The 16289-nt window shown below is 44.4% G+C and overlaps 1 protein-coding gene and 1 non-coding gene across 2 annotated transcripts in view; both read right to left on the bottom strand.

Moving 5' to 3' along the window:
• The window catches only part of LOC126092476 (inactive dipeptidyl peptidase 10-like), a 623654-nt gene that overhangs the window by 178469 nt on the left and 428896 nt on the right, over window positions 1-16289 (bottom strand). The window contains exon 5 of the mRNA XM_049908091.1: window positions 13180-13232. Within this exon, the coding sequence (XP_049764048.1) occupies window positions 13180-13232 (53 nt within the window). The remainder of the gene's footprint in view (window positions 1-13179; window positions 13233-16289) is intronic.
• Window positions 15523-15596, bottom strand: Trnas-cga (transfer RNA serine (anticodon CGA)). Its single transcript has one exon. It is a non-coding gene; the product is annotated as a tRNA-Ser (tRNA).

Here is a 16289-nt window from a genome sequence, read left to right as displayed (position 1 = left end):
TGGGCAGTCAGAGGTGACATTTCTTGGCCATAAGATTTCTGCTGAAGGCTCTCTTCCTCTGTCCGAGAAGGTGGACGCTATCTTGCAGCTACCCCGACCAACTACGATCAAAGAATTACGTCGTTTTTTGGGGATGCTCAATTTTTATCGACGACACCTTCCTCACGCTGCGGAGCTGCAGGAACCTTTGACGGCGGCATTATCGGGCCCTAAAGTAAATAGCAAGTCTCTGATACAGTGGACAGAGGACATGTGTTCTGCGTTTGAGGCAACAAAGAGGAGCATGGCCGACGCGGCGCTTCTCGCACACCCACGGCTCGACGCGCCATTAGCAATTGTGGTAGATGCGAGCCAGACGGCGATCGGTGCCGCGTTACAACAATGGTCCGACAACGCATGGCAGCCACTGGCGTATTATTCCCACAAGCTTTCGCCTGCACAGACAAAATGGAGCACATATGACCGTGAGCTCCTGGCAGTATACCAGGCAGTGAAATATTTTCGCCCCCAGGTGGAAGCGCGAACTTTCACGATATATACAGACCACAAGCCACTCACGTTCGCCTTCCGTCGGAATAGTGTCAACTGCTCTCCCCGTCAATTTCGTCACCTTGAGTTCGTGGCCCAGTTTACTACCGACATTAGGCATATTTCTGGGATCGACAACATTGCTGCGGATTGCCTTTCACGGATCAGCAGTGTTTCCAGTACCATAGACTTTCCTGCACTGGCACAGGCACAGAGAGACGACGAAGAACTCCTTGCCTATGTCAAAGACACGGCTTCCGCAGTGCAACTGAAACTCGTTGATGTTCCGGGGGAAGATACACAGCTATACTGCGACGTTTCTCGCGGCCGACCTCGTCCCTTTCTGACGCCGGCTTTTAGAAGACAAGCCTTTGATATAGTACATGGATTGTGCCATCCCGGGGTACGCCCGACATTCCGCCTAGTATCGCAACGTTTTGTGTGGCCAGGCATGCAAAAAGACTGCCGCGAGTGGGTCCAATCTTGTCTTCAGTGCCAACGCTGCAAGATTAACCGCCATGTACACGCACCGATCGGCGATTTTCCGGATACCACCGCCCGCTTTGCCCACGTTCATTTAGATGTAGTCGGACCACTTCCACCTTCGAACGGGCAAAGATATCTGTTTACAATGATCGACCGTTTTACACGTTGGCCGGAAGCAGTGCCGGTGGATAATATCACAGCAGACACATTAGCTTCCGCTTTTGCAATGACTTGGTTGGCAAGATTTGGATGCCCACTACATATTACCACTGATCGCGGACGGCAATTTGAATCAGACCTGTTCTCACAGCTGGCCAAGTTTTGTGGTTACACCCACCATAAGACCACAAGTTATCACCCAGCAAGCAACGGAATGATCGAGCGCTGGCACCGTCGTTTGAAGGCCGCGCTGATGTGCCACGAAGAAACCTGGACAACCGCACTACCGGTGGTCTTGTTAGGCTTACGGACGACTTTCAAACCAGACCTGGGGTCGTCAGCGGCAGAACTGGTTTATGGAGAAACACTGCGCCTTCCTGGTGACTACGTAGACGCTGATGCCACAGAGACAGTGTCTACTGGCCAGCCGGATTTCTTGCGACGATTGAGGGACCATGTATCAAAGATTCGCCCTCCGAAAGCCACACGTCATGGCAAGCCGCCCACTTTCGTGCACCAGGACCTGGAACAATGTCGTCACGTCATGCTCCGCACTGAGGGCGTCAAACCGCCTCTACAAGCTCCTTATTCTGGTCCATATGAAGTGCTACGACGCGGTGCCCACACCATGGATATCCTAGTGAACGGCAAAGCTACGAATGTCGCGTTGAATCGGGTTAAACCTGCGTATGTTTTTCCTGACACCCCACTAGCGGCACCTCGTCGCAGGCATTCACCTACCGCTGTTCCAGACACTGACGCCACATCTCCGGCGCCGGCTCTTCAACATCCGCCGCCCAACGCAGCACAACATCCACCTCCTGACGTTGTTCCTCCTCCTCCTCCGACGAGGACGACCCGTTCTGGACGTCGGGTGCACTTTCCGGCGCGGTATCTCGACGCCGACGCTCCGCTTCCGCCCGGGGGGCTGATGTAGCGACGCTGCAGCGCGCTAATTCAAGCTCGCCGTGTGTGTGTGTGCTGTGCGCGTGTGTCAGTGTAGTGGTGCTGTAGCAATTACTCTACGCGACGTTGGTGTAGTTCCGCGCCCAGCCTCTAGAGGCGCTGTGTTTTCTATCTTTTATATACGTTCGGTTTATTGTTATTATTCCTTGTTTTATTGAGTTATTAGTAGTTCCTTGCCTCCTGACTTGTGTGGACGAGTACTGTTTCCTCTCCTAATTACGGAAGTTTTCCGAGGATTAAGGATACTCTGCTTAGGCCGGAAGCAAATTTTATAGCTCCGATCTGTCCATACATGCCGGGCGTCGCAAGATACGCGTTCGCAATAAAGTTATTGTTACTCAACTGAAGGTCTTCATTCTTCCGAATCACGTTAAGCAAAGGTCGGACAGCCACCAGTTTAGCTGTACCCGACAAAGTCAGCCGAAGGAATCACTCGTACGTTAGAAGTACTAACAGCAGCCCAGCTAGAACAGTGACTGCGCGTAGGGAGGTAAGAATGGGAACAGTCGAGCAGTTACTCAGAAGCCACATATGTATGTAGCCAGCAGAAGGAAATCACCCATATGTTCCAAAGTACTACCTCCAGTCCAGCTAGCACAATGACTGGGTAGGAAGTTCAGAATGGTCGTGCGGTTCCTCATGCGCCACACATGTACGAGTCGAGTGTTTTAAGTAAGTACCGTTTTGCCACACCCAGCTGCAGCGTTGCGGTCGGCGTTCTGCGCATGCGCACTGGGTACCTATATCTGTTGTCTACGCACTGACGCCATTGCAGTCTGATTCTTCCTTGTTTACGTTGTGTACTGAGTTTTTAAGATGCCTCCGATAATCGTGAGTCCCACCGACTGTGAAGTTCGGGCTGTTATAAGATTTCTTAGTGCTAAAGGCCTAAAAGCGATCGATATTCATCGTGAGATCTGTGCAGTTTACAGAGAAAATATTATGAGTGATGGAATGGTAAGAAAGTGGGTGAGAGCATTTAAAGATGGCCGCACAACTGTGCATGATGAACAACGGAGTGGGCGTCCTTCGGTCGTTAATGAAAGTTTGGTGCACGAAGTGGACAATAATGTGAGAGAAAACAGATGCTTTACAATATACTCCTTGCGGGATGTCTTTCCTAATGTTTCTCGTAATGTTTTGTATGGCATTGTGACCGAGCACCTGAATTACCGAAAATTGTGTGCGCGGTGGGTACCGAAAATGTTGACGGATGTGCACAAAACCAAACGTTTAGACAATGCATTGACTTTCCTTGAGCTGTGCCACGATGACGGCGATGATTTCTTAAGACAAAACAATTTCTGCCCTAAAAATCATGTGTACAATTTTTTGGGATAGTAAAGGAGTATTGCTCGTGGAATTTCTGCCTCTTAATGAAACTATCAATGCAGCAGCTTACTGTAGGGGTCCGCAGCTCGTGGTCATGCGGTATCGTTCTCGCTTCCCGCGCCCGGGTTCCCGGCTTCGATTCCCGGCGGGGTCAGGGATTTTCTCTGCCTCGTGATGACTGGGTGTTGTGTGATGTCCTTAGGTTAGTTAGGTTTAAGTAGTTCTAAGTTCTAGGGGACTGATGACCATAGATGTTAAGTCCCATAATGCTCAGAGCTGTACTGTAGGGCATTGAACAATCTGCGCCGTTCAATTCAGAAAAAAAGACATGGCAACTTGAGCAAAGGCATCGTTTCGCTGCAAGACAATGCCCGTCTGCATGTGGCGAATCAGACCAAAGATCTCATCACATCTTTTCGATTGGAAACTGTAGATCATCCTCCGTACAGCCCCGATCTTGCCCCCAGTGACTACCATCTGTTCCTGCGCGGTCAGCGTCTTCAAGACGACGACGAAGTCAAAACAGTGGTGATGCAGTGGTTAACAAGTCAGGCGGCAGACTTCTATGAGAAGGGTATTCAAAAACTGGTACAACGCTATGACAAGTGCCTCAATATTGACGGAAATTATGTAGAAAAGTAGATTAAGGTACAGGCTTTCATGTAAAAATAAAATTATTTAGATATCTTAGCACGTCTTTTTTTAATTTCAAAACGGTACTTACTTAAAAAACACGCCTCGTATGTAGGCAATGCTAAAAGATAGTTGAGATGGTGTAAAGACTGACGCCACTGGAAACGAGTGATCTGTAGTGACGAATCACGCTATACCTTGTGGCAATCAAGGACAAGCGTTTGATTTGGCGATTTCCTGGAGAACGTTACCAACCAGCATATGTAGTGCCAACAGTGCAGTGGAGGTAATCTTACGGCATGGGATTGCTCTCTGTGGTTAGCGTGTGGTCTTATTGCTGTTAAGAAAACGATAATTGTCGAAAAGCATGAAATCGTTTTACAGCATTGCATACTACCTACAGTTGAGGAACATTTCGGGGGACGATGATTTTCTGGATCAGCATGACAATGCACCCTGTCATAAGTACTTGAGAAGGAATGGATTCTGGATAATATCATTCCTGAAATTGACTAGCCTGTGCAGAGTCCCGACCTAAACCCAATGGAACACATTTGGGATGAGCTAGAACGTCGGTTTCACTCCATACGTCAGCGTCTAGTTATTGGAAGAGACTCCAGCAGAATTCAGGCTGCTGTGAAGGTTAAGTGTGGACATACCCCGATTAATGCACACTGATAGACATCAGGGAAATTTAAATCAGATAGTGTACATGCACTCCAGGAAGGTGTCGGAAGCACTAGTCATCACTTTATAGGCACAACCCATGCTTACAGTGTCGCAGTCTATTGGTGGATGGCTGTACATACGAAGTAAGCTGGTCAGCGTGTATGCAAGGACAGTCAGCAACAACGGTTGCACTGGCCCTTACAGGCGTGGTGAGAAGTGGCAATGATTACAAATGATTTCATGGTTACCACAATGAAATAACCACATCCAATATACAGGGCGTTAGGGGTGTAAGTGCAGATATTATGAACATTGGTACCTTGATATGTACGCACTTCAGTTGTTAGTTGTTTTTTCTTAGCATCTAACCGTCTTTTCACAAACATGTCCCATAATTTACTATATGACGTTTCATGCATGCATTAATGACTTGCTTTTGCCACTTGTGCTTGAGGTGCTAACCAACCTAAATATGTTGTTTGTTGTTGTGGTCTTCAGTCCTGAGACTCCACGCTACCCTATCCTGTGCAAGCTTCTTCATCTCCCAGTACTTACTGCAACCCACATCCTTCTGAATCTGCTTAGTGTATTCATCTCTTGGTCTCCCTCTACGATTTTTACCCTCCAAGCTGCCCTCCAATGCTACATTTGTGATCCCTAAATGCCTCAGAACATGTCCTACTAACCGGTCCCTTCTTTTTGTCAAGTCGTGCCACATACTCCTCTTCTCCCCAATTCTATTCAACACTTCATCATTAGTTATGTGATCTACCCATCTAATCTTCAGCATTCTTCTGTAGCACGACATTTCGAAAGCTTCTATTCTCTTCTTGTCTAAACTATTTATCGTCCATGTTTCACTTCCATACATGGCTACACTCCATGCAAATACTTTGAGAAACGACTTCCTGACACTTAAATCTACTATACTCGATGTTAACAAATTTCTCTTCTTCAGAAACGCTTTCCTTGCCATTGTCAGTCCACATTTTATATCTTCTCTACTTCGACCATCATCAGTTATTTTGCTCCCCAAATAGCAAAACTCCTTTACTACTTTAAGTGTCTCATTTCCTAATCTAATTCCCTCAGCATCACCCGACTTAATTCGACCACATTCCATTATCCTCGTTTTGCTTTTGTTGATGTTCATCTTATATCCTCCTTTCAAGACACTGTCCATTCCGTTCAACTGCTCTTCCAAGACCTTTGCTGTCTCTGATAGAATTACAATGTCATCGGCGAACCTCAAAGTTTTTTTTTGTTCTCCATGGATTTTAATACCTACTCCGAATTTTTCTTTTGTTTCCTTTACTGCTTGCTCAATATACAGATTGAATAACATCGGGGATAGGCTAAAGCCCTGTCTCACTCCCTTCCCAACCACAGCCTCCCTTTCATGCCCCTCGACTCTTATAACTGCCATCTGGTTTCTGTACAAATTGTAAATAGCCTTTCGCTCCCTGCATTTTACCCCTGCCACCTTTAGAATTTGGAAGAGAGTATTCCAGTAAACATTGTCAAAAGCTTTCTTTAAGTCTACAAATGCTAGAAACGTAGGTTTGCCTTTCCTTAATCTTTCTTCTAAAATAAGTCGTAAGGTCAGTATTGCCTCACGTGTTCCAACATTTCTACGGAATCCAAACTGATCTTCCCCGAGGTCGGCTTCCACCAGTTTTTCCATTCATCTGTAAAGAATTCGCGTTAGTATTTTGCAGCTGTGACTTATTAAACTGATAGTTCGGTAATTTTCACATCTGTCAACACCTGCTTTTTTTGGGATTGGAATTATGATACTCTTCTTGAAGTCTGAGGGTATTTCGCCTGTTTCATACATCTTGCTCACCAGATGGTAGAGTTTATATTTACTACTCGTATCAGCTATAAGTATTAGTCTGCAAATGAAGTAAATACTGCTGTAATGTTGTTAAGTACACCGTGCTAGGGTCAATTCTAGTGTCCGATACCACATGTCGGCTTTGAGCAATGACGTAATGCATGATGTTATTTTGTTTGTTCCTCAGATTGCTGTCGATGAACGTTAAATAATTTATCTGGATTTGCTCGTTATGCGCGGATATTAAGAATTCGATGTAGATTGTTTTGTTTTCATCTCGTAATTTGTTTCCGGCATCTTTTGTTAATGAAAGTAGTCGTGATTTATAAATAGTCCTGATTTATAAGGCCTTGATTACTCACGCTGTTCGTTATGGATGAGTCAGTTGTTTTTACTGTGAAAATTCTGCTTCAGAAAATGAGTGACCGTAAATCAACTATAAAATTTTTGCAATCATTGGGCGTCGTTGCTGAATTTTGTAAGTGCAGTGTCTGTGGAAATTATATGGTTTTTAGGAAGTTTGCTATATCACGAACTTCCGACGAATAGATGTGGAGGTTCAGAAAAAATAACATATGTAGATCCATACGCAGGGGGATGTGGTTCGAAAGATCGAGGCTGAATTTAGAAGTAATTGTCATACTAACCTACAATTTTTGCTATGAATATTCTTGCAAATCTGTCATGCACGAAGAAGGGGTTTCGTGTGGCACTGTAGTCGACTTGTTCTCGTTTTGTAGAGAAGTCTGCGGGAAATTTATAAGGTATAGGAGGTAAGTGGGAGGGGGGGGGGCAGGGGTTATAGTTGAAGTAGATGAGTCACATTTTGTAATGAGAAAGTACGAAAGGGGCCACGATGTTGATGGGCTTTGGTTTTTCGAGTAGTAGTTTCTGGAGGAGATTGTGCTGATGTTGTATTTAGGGTTGTACCAAATCGGACAAAGGAAGTGGTTCAAATGTTCAAATGTGTGTGGAATCTTATGGGACTTAACTGCTAAGGTCATCAGTCCCTAAGTTTACACACTACTTAACCTAAATTATCCTAAGGACTAACACCCACACCCATGCCCGAGGGAGGACTCGAACCTCCGCCGGGACCAGCCGCACAGTCCATGACTGCAGCGCCTCAGACCGCTCGGCTAATCCCACGCGGCAAGGAAGTGGTTCAGATGGCTCTGAGCACTATGGGACTTAACTTCTGAGGTCATCAGTCCCCTAGAACTTAGAAATACTTAAACCTAACTAACCTAAGGACATCACACACAGCCATGCCCGAGGCTGGATCCGAACCTGCGACCGTAGCGGTCGCGCGGTTCCAGACTGTAGCGCCTAGAACCGCTCGGCCACTCCGGACAAAGGAAGTCTTGACATCTTTAATAGAAGAATAGAATGAGGCAGAAGGTTCTGTAGTCATTTCGGATGCGTTTGCTTCGTACAAGGGGCTGGGTGAAAGGGGCTATCATCATTTGGTCGTGAATCACAATATTCAGTTTAAAGATTGTAAGACGGGGGCATGTACTAATACTATCGAGGGGTATTGGGGGGGGGGGGGAGCTGCAAAATCTGTTGTAGGGCGGGGAAAGAGAAAGATTTCAGTGCTGCAAGGCCATTTAGATGAATACTGTTGGAGGAAGAGTATTCCTAAAGCTTATTGTTTATCTCTTGCATTTATAAAAGTAGTCAGCAAAATGTACAAGCCTCGTTTTGTTAGCTAGGTGTTGGTGGGTCTGATACTTTTTTCTTGTTATACGTTGCGTTTTTTTATGTTACTGTATTGTGCGAGTGCTACTTTTTTGGTTTCTCTGGAGGGAGGTTTTTCTGTCGTTTTAATATTTTCTGGTTAGAGTGGTGGACCGAGGGGTATTGCTGTGTCTTTGCCGGAGGGTTTATGTGACTGACTCGTGGATTCATTTTTTTATTATTTTAAAATTTTGCGTCTGATTGAGGGCAGGTGATCGGGAAGAACTGATTTGGGTGGTACCTCATTCGTGACTGTCAGTTTCTGTTTCTTATTATTTTTTTCATTTGTTATTCTGGATTTTGCTTCTTTTCTTACAGTTTGAGCTTCTAACATTATTATTTCTTGTTATGTCCTTATTTAGTTCTTGTCAGCCTCGATCTTTGACTCCTTTGGAATTTTTTATGCGGTAAGTTTCTTTTTATGTAGCCACTTTTATGTTTTCGTTTTTGATGTTTCTGCTACACGTCTCTTATTTTACTGTCACTTCTGGGGTGTCGGTTTTACTGAGTGTTATTAGGAGCTACTGTAGCTGGTGTGACTTTCGTGTAGTATCGGTTGCAAGGTTTGGTCATTTTTGCGCTTTATTCCTTTCCGTGTGCGGTAATGTGTGTGAAGATTTTCATTTTTTGGAAATCTACTCGTATTCTGTAGTTCACAAAGATTATTTTTTAAGCACGTTTCTGATATGTTATAAGATTTTTGCGCAACAAACAGTAATATTGGAATCGGGAACTAGAAATGACCTCTTACATAGGTTGCCTCTAGTTACTGATTCCAGATATTCGACGGTTCATTATTTACATCGTTTTTGCAGTACGTGTGGAAAATATAATATAATATATATATGCACTCGTGATTGCTCTCGTGTCCTTATTTATTTCAGTCATCTTCAACTCGTTTAAAAGAAATTCGCGCGTAAATAATAGTCGCGTTAAATGGCATGCTACATTCATTTGTTAACGAGTATGATCCGTTCCATTCATAGATTGTCTATTGCAGCATCTTTGCCTTACGTATGACGTCATTGGTCAAAGCTGACGAGTGGTATCGGACACTAGAATTTATCCCTGTGCTCAGTCACAAATAAAAATATCTGCATTTATACCGCTAGCACATGGTATGTACAGAGAAGGTTGGACAGTCTGCAACAATTAAAATAGAGCAACTTCTAAACACTTCATCTGGTTGCAACAAACAAAGTGTTGCCAGACAACGACAGAGCAGCGATATTATTTGATCTGGTCAATTTAATCTAATTTAGGTATGAGACAAAATATTCACTGCCTGCTAATAAAAGTGAATCATTCAGAAGACATGGTCGGATGTAAATGTAACCCCAAACGCCTGCACACCGTCGCCAGGTTAGTAAATGATTATAGCTGCAATTCACTGCGACAGGTAAACCCCCTATGAGACTGCATTAGTGTAGCTATTGTTTAGTGTTGTAAGCAGGCCTGTTAGGGTAACAGCGTCAGCTGTTGAGTGGTCGCTGTGAAGAACGCAGAGATGCCACACACTTGTAGAGACTGCCTTGTCAGCATCTGGCAGAAGTTGAAAAGGGCCTCATTGTGGACACGGAACAAGCTTTAAGTATGATGGACTGACAGCGAAATGAACGGATCCAGAGGTTATATAAGCCAGACTAAGCTTCTACTGAACAGTTGCTCAAGAAGGGTGATAGACACAAAGTCAACACAGAATGATCAAGATAGGATAAAAACTTAGCCTATTAGAAGCACTTGATGCGAACAAGCACTTAGTACAAAAGACTCAGATATTACTAAGAGATCAGTGAGAACTAACCAAATCCTTGTTCTTAAGCTTCATACACTATGTGATCAAAAGTATCCGGTCACCCTAAAAACATACGTTTTACATATTAGATGCATTGTGCTGCCACCTACTGCCAGACACTCCATATCAACGACCACAGTAGTCATTAGACATCGTGAGAGAGCAGAATGGGGCGCTCCGCGGAACTCATGGTTCAAATGGCTCTGAGCACTATGGGACTCAACTGCTGTGGTCATAAGTCCCCTAGAACTTAGAACTACTTAAACCTAACTAACCTAAGGACAGCACACAACACCCAGCCATCACGAGGCAGAGAAAATCCCTGACCCCGCCGGGAATCGAACCCGGGAACCCGGGTGTGGGAAGCGAGAACGCTACCGCACGACCACGGGATGCGGGCGCGGAACTCATGGACTTCGAGCGTGGTCAGGTGGTTGGGTTTCGCTTGTGTCATACGTCTGTACGCGAGATTTCCACACTCCTAAACGTCCCTAGGTCCACTGTTTTCGATATAATAGTGAAGTGGAAACGTGAAGGGACACGTACAGCACAAAAGCGTACAGGCCGACCTCGTCTGTTGGCTGACAGAGACCACCGACAGTTGAAAAGAGTCGTAATGTATAACAGACAGACGTCTATCTAGACCATCACACAAGAATTCCAAACTGCATCAGCATCCACTGCAAGAACTATACAGTTAGGCGGGAGGTGAGAAAACTTGGTTTTCATGGTCGAGCGGCTGCTCATAAGCCACACATCACGCCAGTAAATGCCGAAGGACGCCTCGCTTCATGTAAGGAGCGTAAGCAATGGACGATTGAACAGTGGTAAAACGATGTGTGGAGTGACGAATCATGGTACACAATGTAGCGATCCGATGGCAGGGCGTGGGTATGGCGAATGCCCGGTGAACGTCATCTGCCAGCGTTTGTAGCGCCACCAGTAAAATTCTGAGGCGGTGGTGTTACGGTGTGGTAGAGTTATTCATGGAGGGGTAGCTTGCACACGTTGTTGTTTTGCGTGACACTATCAAAACACAGACCTACATTGATGTTTTAAGTACCATCTTGCTTTCCAGTGTTGGAGAGCAATTCGGGGATGGCGATTGCATCTTTCAACACGATCGAGCACCTGTTCATAATGCAAGGCCTGTGGCGGAGTGGTTACACAACAATGACATCCCTATAATGGACTGGCCTGCACAGAGTCCTGCTCTGAATCCTATAGAACACCTTTGGAATGTTTTGGAACGCCGACTTCTTGCCAGGCCTCACCGATCGACATCGATACCTGTCCTCAGTGCAGCACTCCGTGAAGAATGGGCTGCCATTCCCCAAGAAACCTTCCAGCACCTGACTGAACGTATGCCTGCGAGAATGGAAGCTGTCATGAAGGCTAAGGGTAGGCCAACACCTTACTGAATTCCAGCATTGCCGATGGAGGACGCCACGAACTTGTAAGTCATTTTCAACCACGTGTCCGGATACTTTTGATCACATAGTGCATGATCAAATGGACCAGCCTGACCTCTATCACAATGATTACATTCATTTGCGCAAACCTCTACCACAATGATATAATCATTATTACAAAAAAAATGGTTCAAATGGCTCTGAGCACTATGGGACTCAACATCTTAGGTCATAAGTCCCCTAGAACTTAGAACTACTTAAACCTAACTAACCTAAGGACATCACACACACCCATGCCCGAGGCAGGATTCGAACCTGCGACCGTAGCAGTCCCGCGGTTCCGGACTGCAGCGCCAGAACCGCTAGACCACCGCGGCCGGCCTCATTATTACACCTTACTTTTTTCCCACAGAAGCTTTAGTATCGTAACCATGAAACTTGCGTATTGTGTATTTTTGTTATATGCAGCGTTTGATACTATTAATCTTGTAAATTGTAATTTAACATGTTTGGTTCATAACACGAACAATGAACGCTCAGTTTGACATTCTTCATCTAACGTCGTGATCAAATGGTCTGTCTCTATTGATAGTATCTTTGTTTCTTATGTTTGGTTTCCTACATACTATTGTCTTTTGTAGACGCTAGTCAGTTGTCTCGTGATAAAGACCCAATAACCCGAAAACCGGTTACAAATCAACAAATATTAGTAGAACGAAAACGCAACTTAACGTTAGATATGAGTTTATCCTACCATTAAGTGACAGAAGAACCCATAAACGTAATTTTGTTGAATAAACCCGAAAATTCTTCAATAAATTTCAAAGTAAGTAGTCTAGCCGAAAACAAAAGAGCACCACGTTAAAGTTGGTGGAAAAATAGTGCGGATTCGTATATGACACACATTTTAGCAATTGACTTTTGGTTAGTTTTTTATCGTGGGAATGTCCGATGTGTGTGAGACAAAATTTACGATTACTGTTTCACTTGTAATTTTGAGGAAAGTTTATCTAATTGATATGTCAAGTAAATAAACAGTTTACTTTAGACAGTTGAGTGGCACTTAGTCTAAAATAGAACCTCCCATTTCTATCGATGCTGCAATCTTACCATGGAGACTGAAGGCTGCTCTATGCATTGATGTTTCTTGCTGTGCAGTAATTTACAAACATTTTAATAGACCTTTGTATTCCTTTATTTAGAAGTAAGTGCGAATATGGTTTAACCAAAAGCAATCACCAAGTATAAACAAAAGGCAACTTAGACTGTTTGAAGACCAGTTTTTGATAGTCTAGTTCCATAGGCACTACGTTCAAAATGATCTATTATCGTTATTTTATTATAATATTAAGCAGTGGTTTGCTTTACTAGTAATTTTTTTATTCTTTTGCCATATTAAGTCATGCAGATATTTAGGAAGCTCTTCACTCTGTATTAACTCTTTATTGTTTTCCAAGTGTTGTTCCGATTGTATCCAAATGTGATACTGTCTCACTAAAGGATGTTAGGTGGTAGTTCAAAACAAGATGCAGAAAAAATTACAATTTTAGCTACACCTATTTTGAACACACTTTGCGAGACAGGAGAGAGAGTAAATAGCAAGACAGTTCATGTGTACTTACTGAGCCTCCACCTCATACACCTGGTAGCTCGCCTGGTATGAGTAACGCCAAACCTGTAACAAAACAGTTTCATGATATTATTGTTTTTGCATGTTTAGACTTCTTATTGTGGACAAACATTTGCTTCCCCATAATAAACGGCACAATTATATCAAATTTACTGATCTGGCAGTAATATGTTTTGGTGCAAGACATATTCCAACAGTTTTTGCAGCAGTATTTATCTCTACCAATTAATCTGTTACACATATAAAGTATAATGTACGTGTGTTTGCCCAGTGTCTCCTCCCAAACTCTAGTATTGATTTCAACTGAACTTGGCACAGAAACAGCAGGCCTCACAAGTCTCAGCACTACGGGGTTTATAGCCTTCTAGCTACAACAGGAATGGAGAAACAGGCAAAAAATTGATTTTTTTACATGCCCTGGCAGATGGCTGCCATGCACAACAGGCGTATTGCGTGCGAACAGAATGAGCCTGCCAAATCAAGTTGCTTTGCCTACATGACAAGGGAAAGAAACAGTTTCCCACACCCCAAAGTGTAGGCTGCCCTGCGTGACCGGTGTGTTTGTGTTGGAGTAGTATCGGTCTGCTTTATCGATCTGATTTGCATGGCAGCTTGTGTGTCAGGCGCAAATAAATGATTTTCAGACCCCTGTTGTGTTGCCTGAGTAACAATAGAGATGTGTTACGGGAGCAGCATCGAACTGCTTTGTTGAACTGTATTGCAGGGGCTACACATGCTGTTGAGTACAGATAGCAACAGATTGAGATGGGTAGAGGAGGGGGTGGACTTAGCAAGGGGGGGGGGAAATGGACAGAGATAAGGGAGGAAGGGGAAGTTGCTTGATGGAGGTGGAAGGCTTTAAGGGGTAGTTGGCAGGTGTAAGAGCAAGAGGGAGGGGCGGAGAAGTAAAGAGAGAGGAGGAGAAGGATATGGTCAGGGGGTGTGAGTGCAATGTATGGTCAGAGAGAAGTTGGAGGAAATGGACAAAGAGAAGGGGAGGAGAAGATGAAAAGAGAGAGAGAGAGAGAGAGAGAGAGAGAGTGAGAGAGAGAGTGGGGAGGAGGATAGATAAACAGATAGAGGTGGGAGTATTAAGTGGACAGACAGATGGGGGAAGGGGTAAACACAGAGTGAGAGAGGAGGAGTTGTATTCAATACATGTGCAGAACACATATGCGGGTGAAGCTTCAGAGAAAAGGGAAGTTACATACAAATCTGAGTGGATCATTTTATTGAAGAAACATGAGTGTGTGAACCGCCCTGAAGAGCATCGCAGCAAGTCGATCGAAACGTCGGAAATTTAGCTGTTAGTAATTTCAATGATGCGGCCCAGTACCCAAAATGATTTTATCCAAAGTGAATATATGAAGGCTTGGCATATTATTAAGTGGAGAAACAACTGAATCACTAAAAAGTTTTTTAATATGGTCTATTATTGCACTTTTGCCCAATCGTAGCTGCTGTCGTTCGGTTACAGAACTCCTTTAGGCCACAGGACACTGCAGAGCAACCAGCAGTTTCAGGTGCTGTACACAGCGTCCACATATTTCTGGAGATATTCTGAACTGAGTGTAAACAGTCATCATTGTGAAACACGTGCGAGAGCAGACTGTAATAAAAGACATTTTGTAAAGTTAAATGTGATTCCTCGCTGGAACAATGTCCACAATTAAAATAAAAAAACACCGACTGTATGCATGAGAGTACTTCAGGCTCCTGATTGGTTTGGTACGGCCCACCAGGAATTCCTCTCCTGTGCCAACCTTTTCATCTCAAAATAACACTTGTAACCTACGTCCTCAGTTATTTGCTGTATGTGTCCCAGTCTCTGTCTTTCTCCACAGTTTTTACTCTCTGAAGTTCCCTTTAGTACCATGGAAATTATTCCACGATGTCTTAACAGATGTCCTATCATCCTGTCCCTTCATCTCGTCAGAGTTCTCCATGTGTTTCTCCCGTCGCAGATTCTGTACAGAACCTCCTCATTCCTTACCTTATCAGTTCACGTAATTTTCAACATTCCTCTGAAGCACCACATCTCAAATACTTCGATTGTCTTATGTTCCGCTTTCCGACAGTCCATTATTCACTATCATAGAATCTGTGCTCCAAACGTACATCATTAGAAATTTATTCCTCAAATTAAGGCCTATGTTTGATACTAGTAGACTTCTCTTGGCCAGGAATGCCCTTTTTGCCAGTGCTAATCAGCTTTTTATGTCCCTCTTGCTCGGTTCATCGTGGGTTACAAGTAAGTTACATATTCCCGAATAAGATTTTCACTCTGCAGCGGGGTGTGCGCTGATATGAAACTTCCTGGCAGATTAAAACTGTGTGCACCGACCGAGACTCGAACTCGGGACCTTTGCCTTTCGCGGGCAAGTGCTCTACCATCTGAGCTACCGAAGCACGACTCACGCCCGGCCCTCACAGCTTCACTTCTGCCAGTATCTCGTCCCCTACCTTCCAAACGAGATACTGGCAGAAGTGAAGGTGTGAGGGCCCGGCGTGAGTCGTGCTTCGGCAGCTCAGATGGTAGAGCACTTGCCCGCGAAAGGCAAAGGTCCCGAGTTCGAGTCTCGGTCGGTGCACACAGTTTTAATCTGCCAGGAAGTTTCGTAAGTTACATATTATTACGCCAGGCCAACTAACTTTTATTGAACGCTGCACTGCACTTCAAAGTGGCACAGATACATGACACTACTTTTCAACATAGACTAAGACACTGTAAAACAATGATCGAACGTTCTACAAATCGTTCAGCTCCTGGACTATAGAAATCTCCTTTTTGGCTACGGAGCCAATCAACAAGTACTTTGTGAACAACCTCATCGTTGAAAAACGCCTCTCCTCCCAGATATTCTTTAAGGTTGCCAAAAAGATGGTTCAAATGGCTCTGAGCACTATGCGACTTAACTACTGAGATCATCAGTCGCCTAGAACTTAGAACTAATTAAACCTAACTAACCTAAGGACATCACACACATCCATGCCCGAGGCAGGATTCGAACCTGCGACCGTAACGGTCACGCGGTTCCAGACTGAAGCGCCTAGAACCGCACGGCCACACCGGCCGGCCAAAAAGATGTAAATCGCGTAGTG

Source organism: Schistocerca cancellata, chromosome 7 (genome assembly GCF_023864275.1).
Source record: "Schistocerca cancellata isolate TAMUIC-IGC-003103 chromosome 7, iqSchCanc2.1, whole genome shotgun sequence".
Taxonomy (NCBI): domain Eukaryota; kingdom Metazoa; phylum Arthropoda; class Insecta; order Orthoptera; family Acrididae; genus Schistocerca; species Schistocerca cancellata.
Note: the sequence above shows the minus strand (reverse complement) of the source record. Positions and strands in the feature narration are given on the sequence as shown.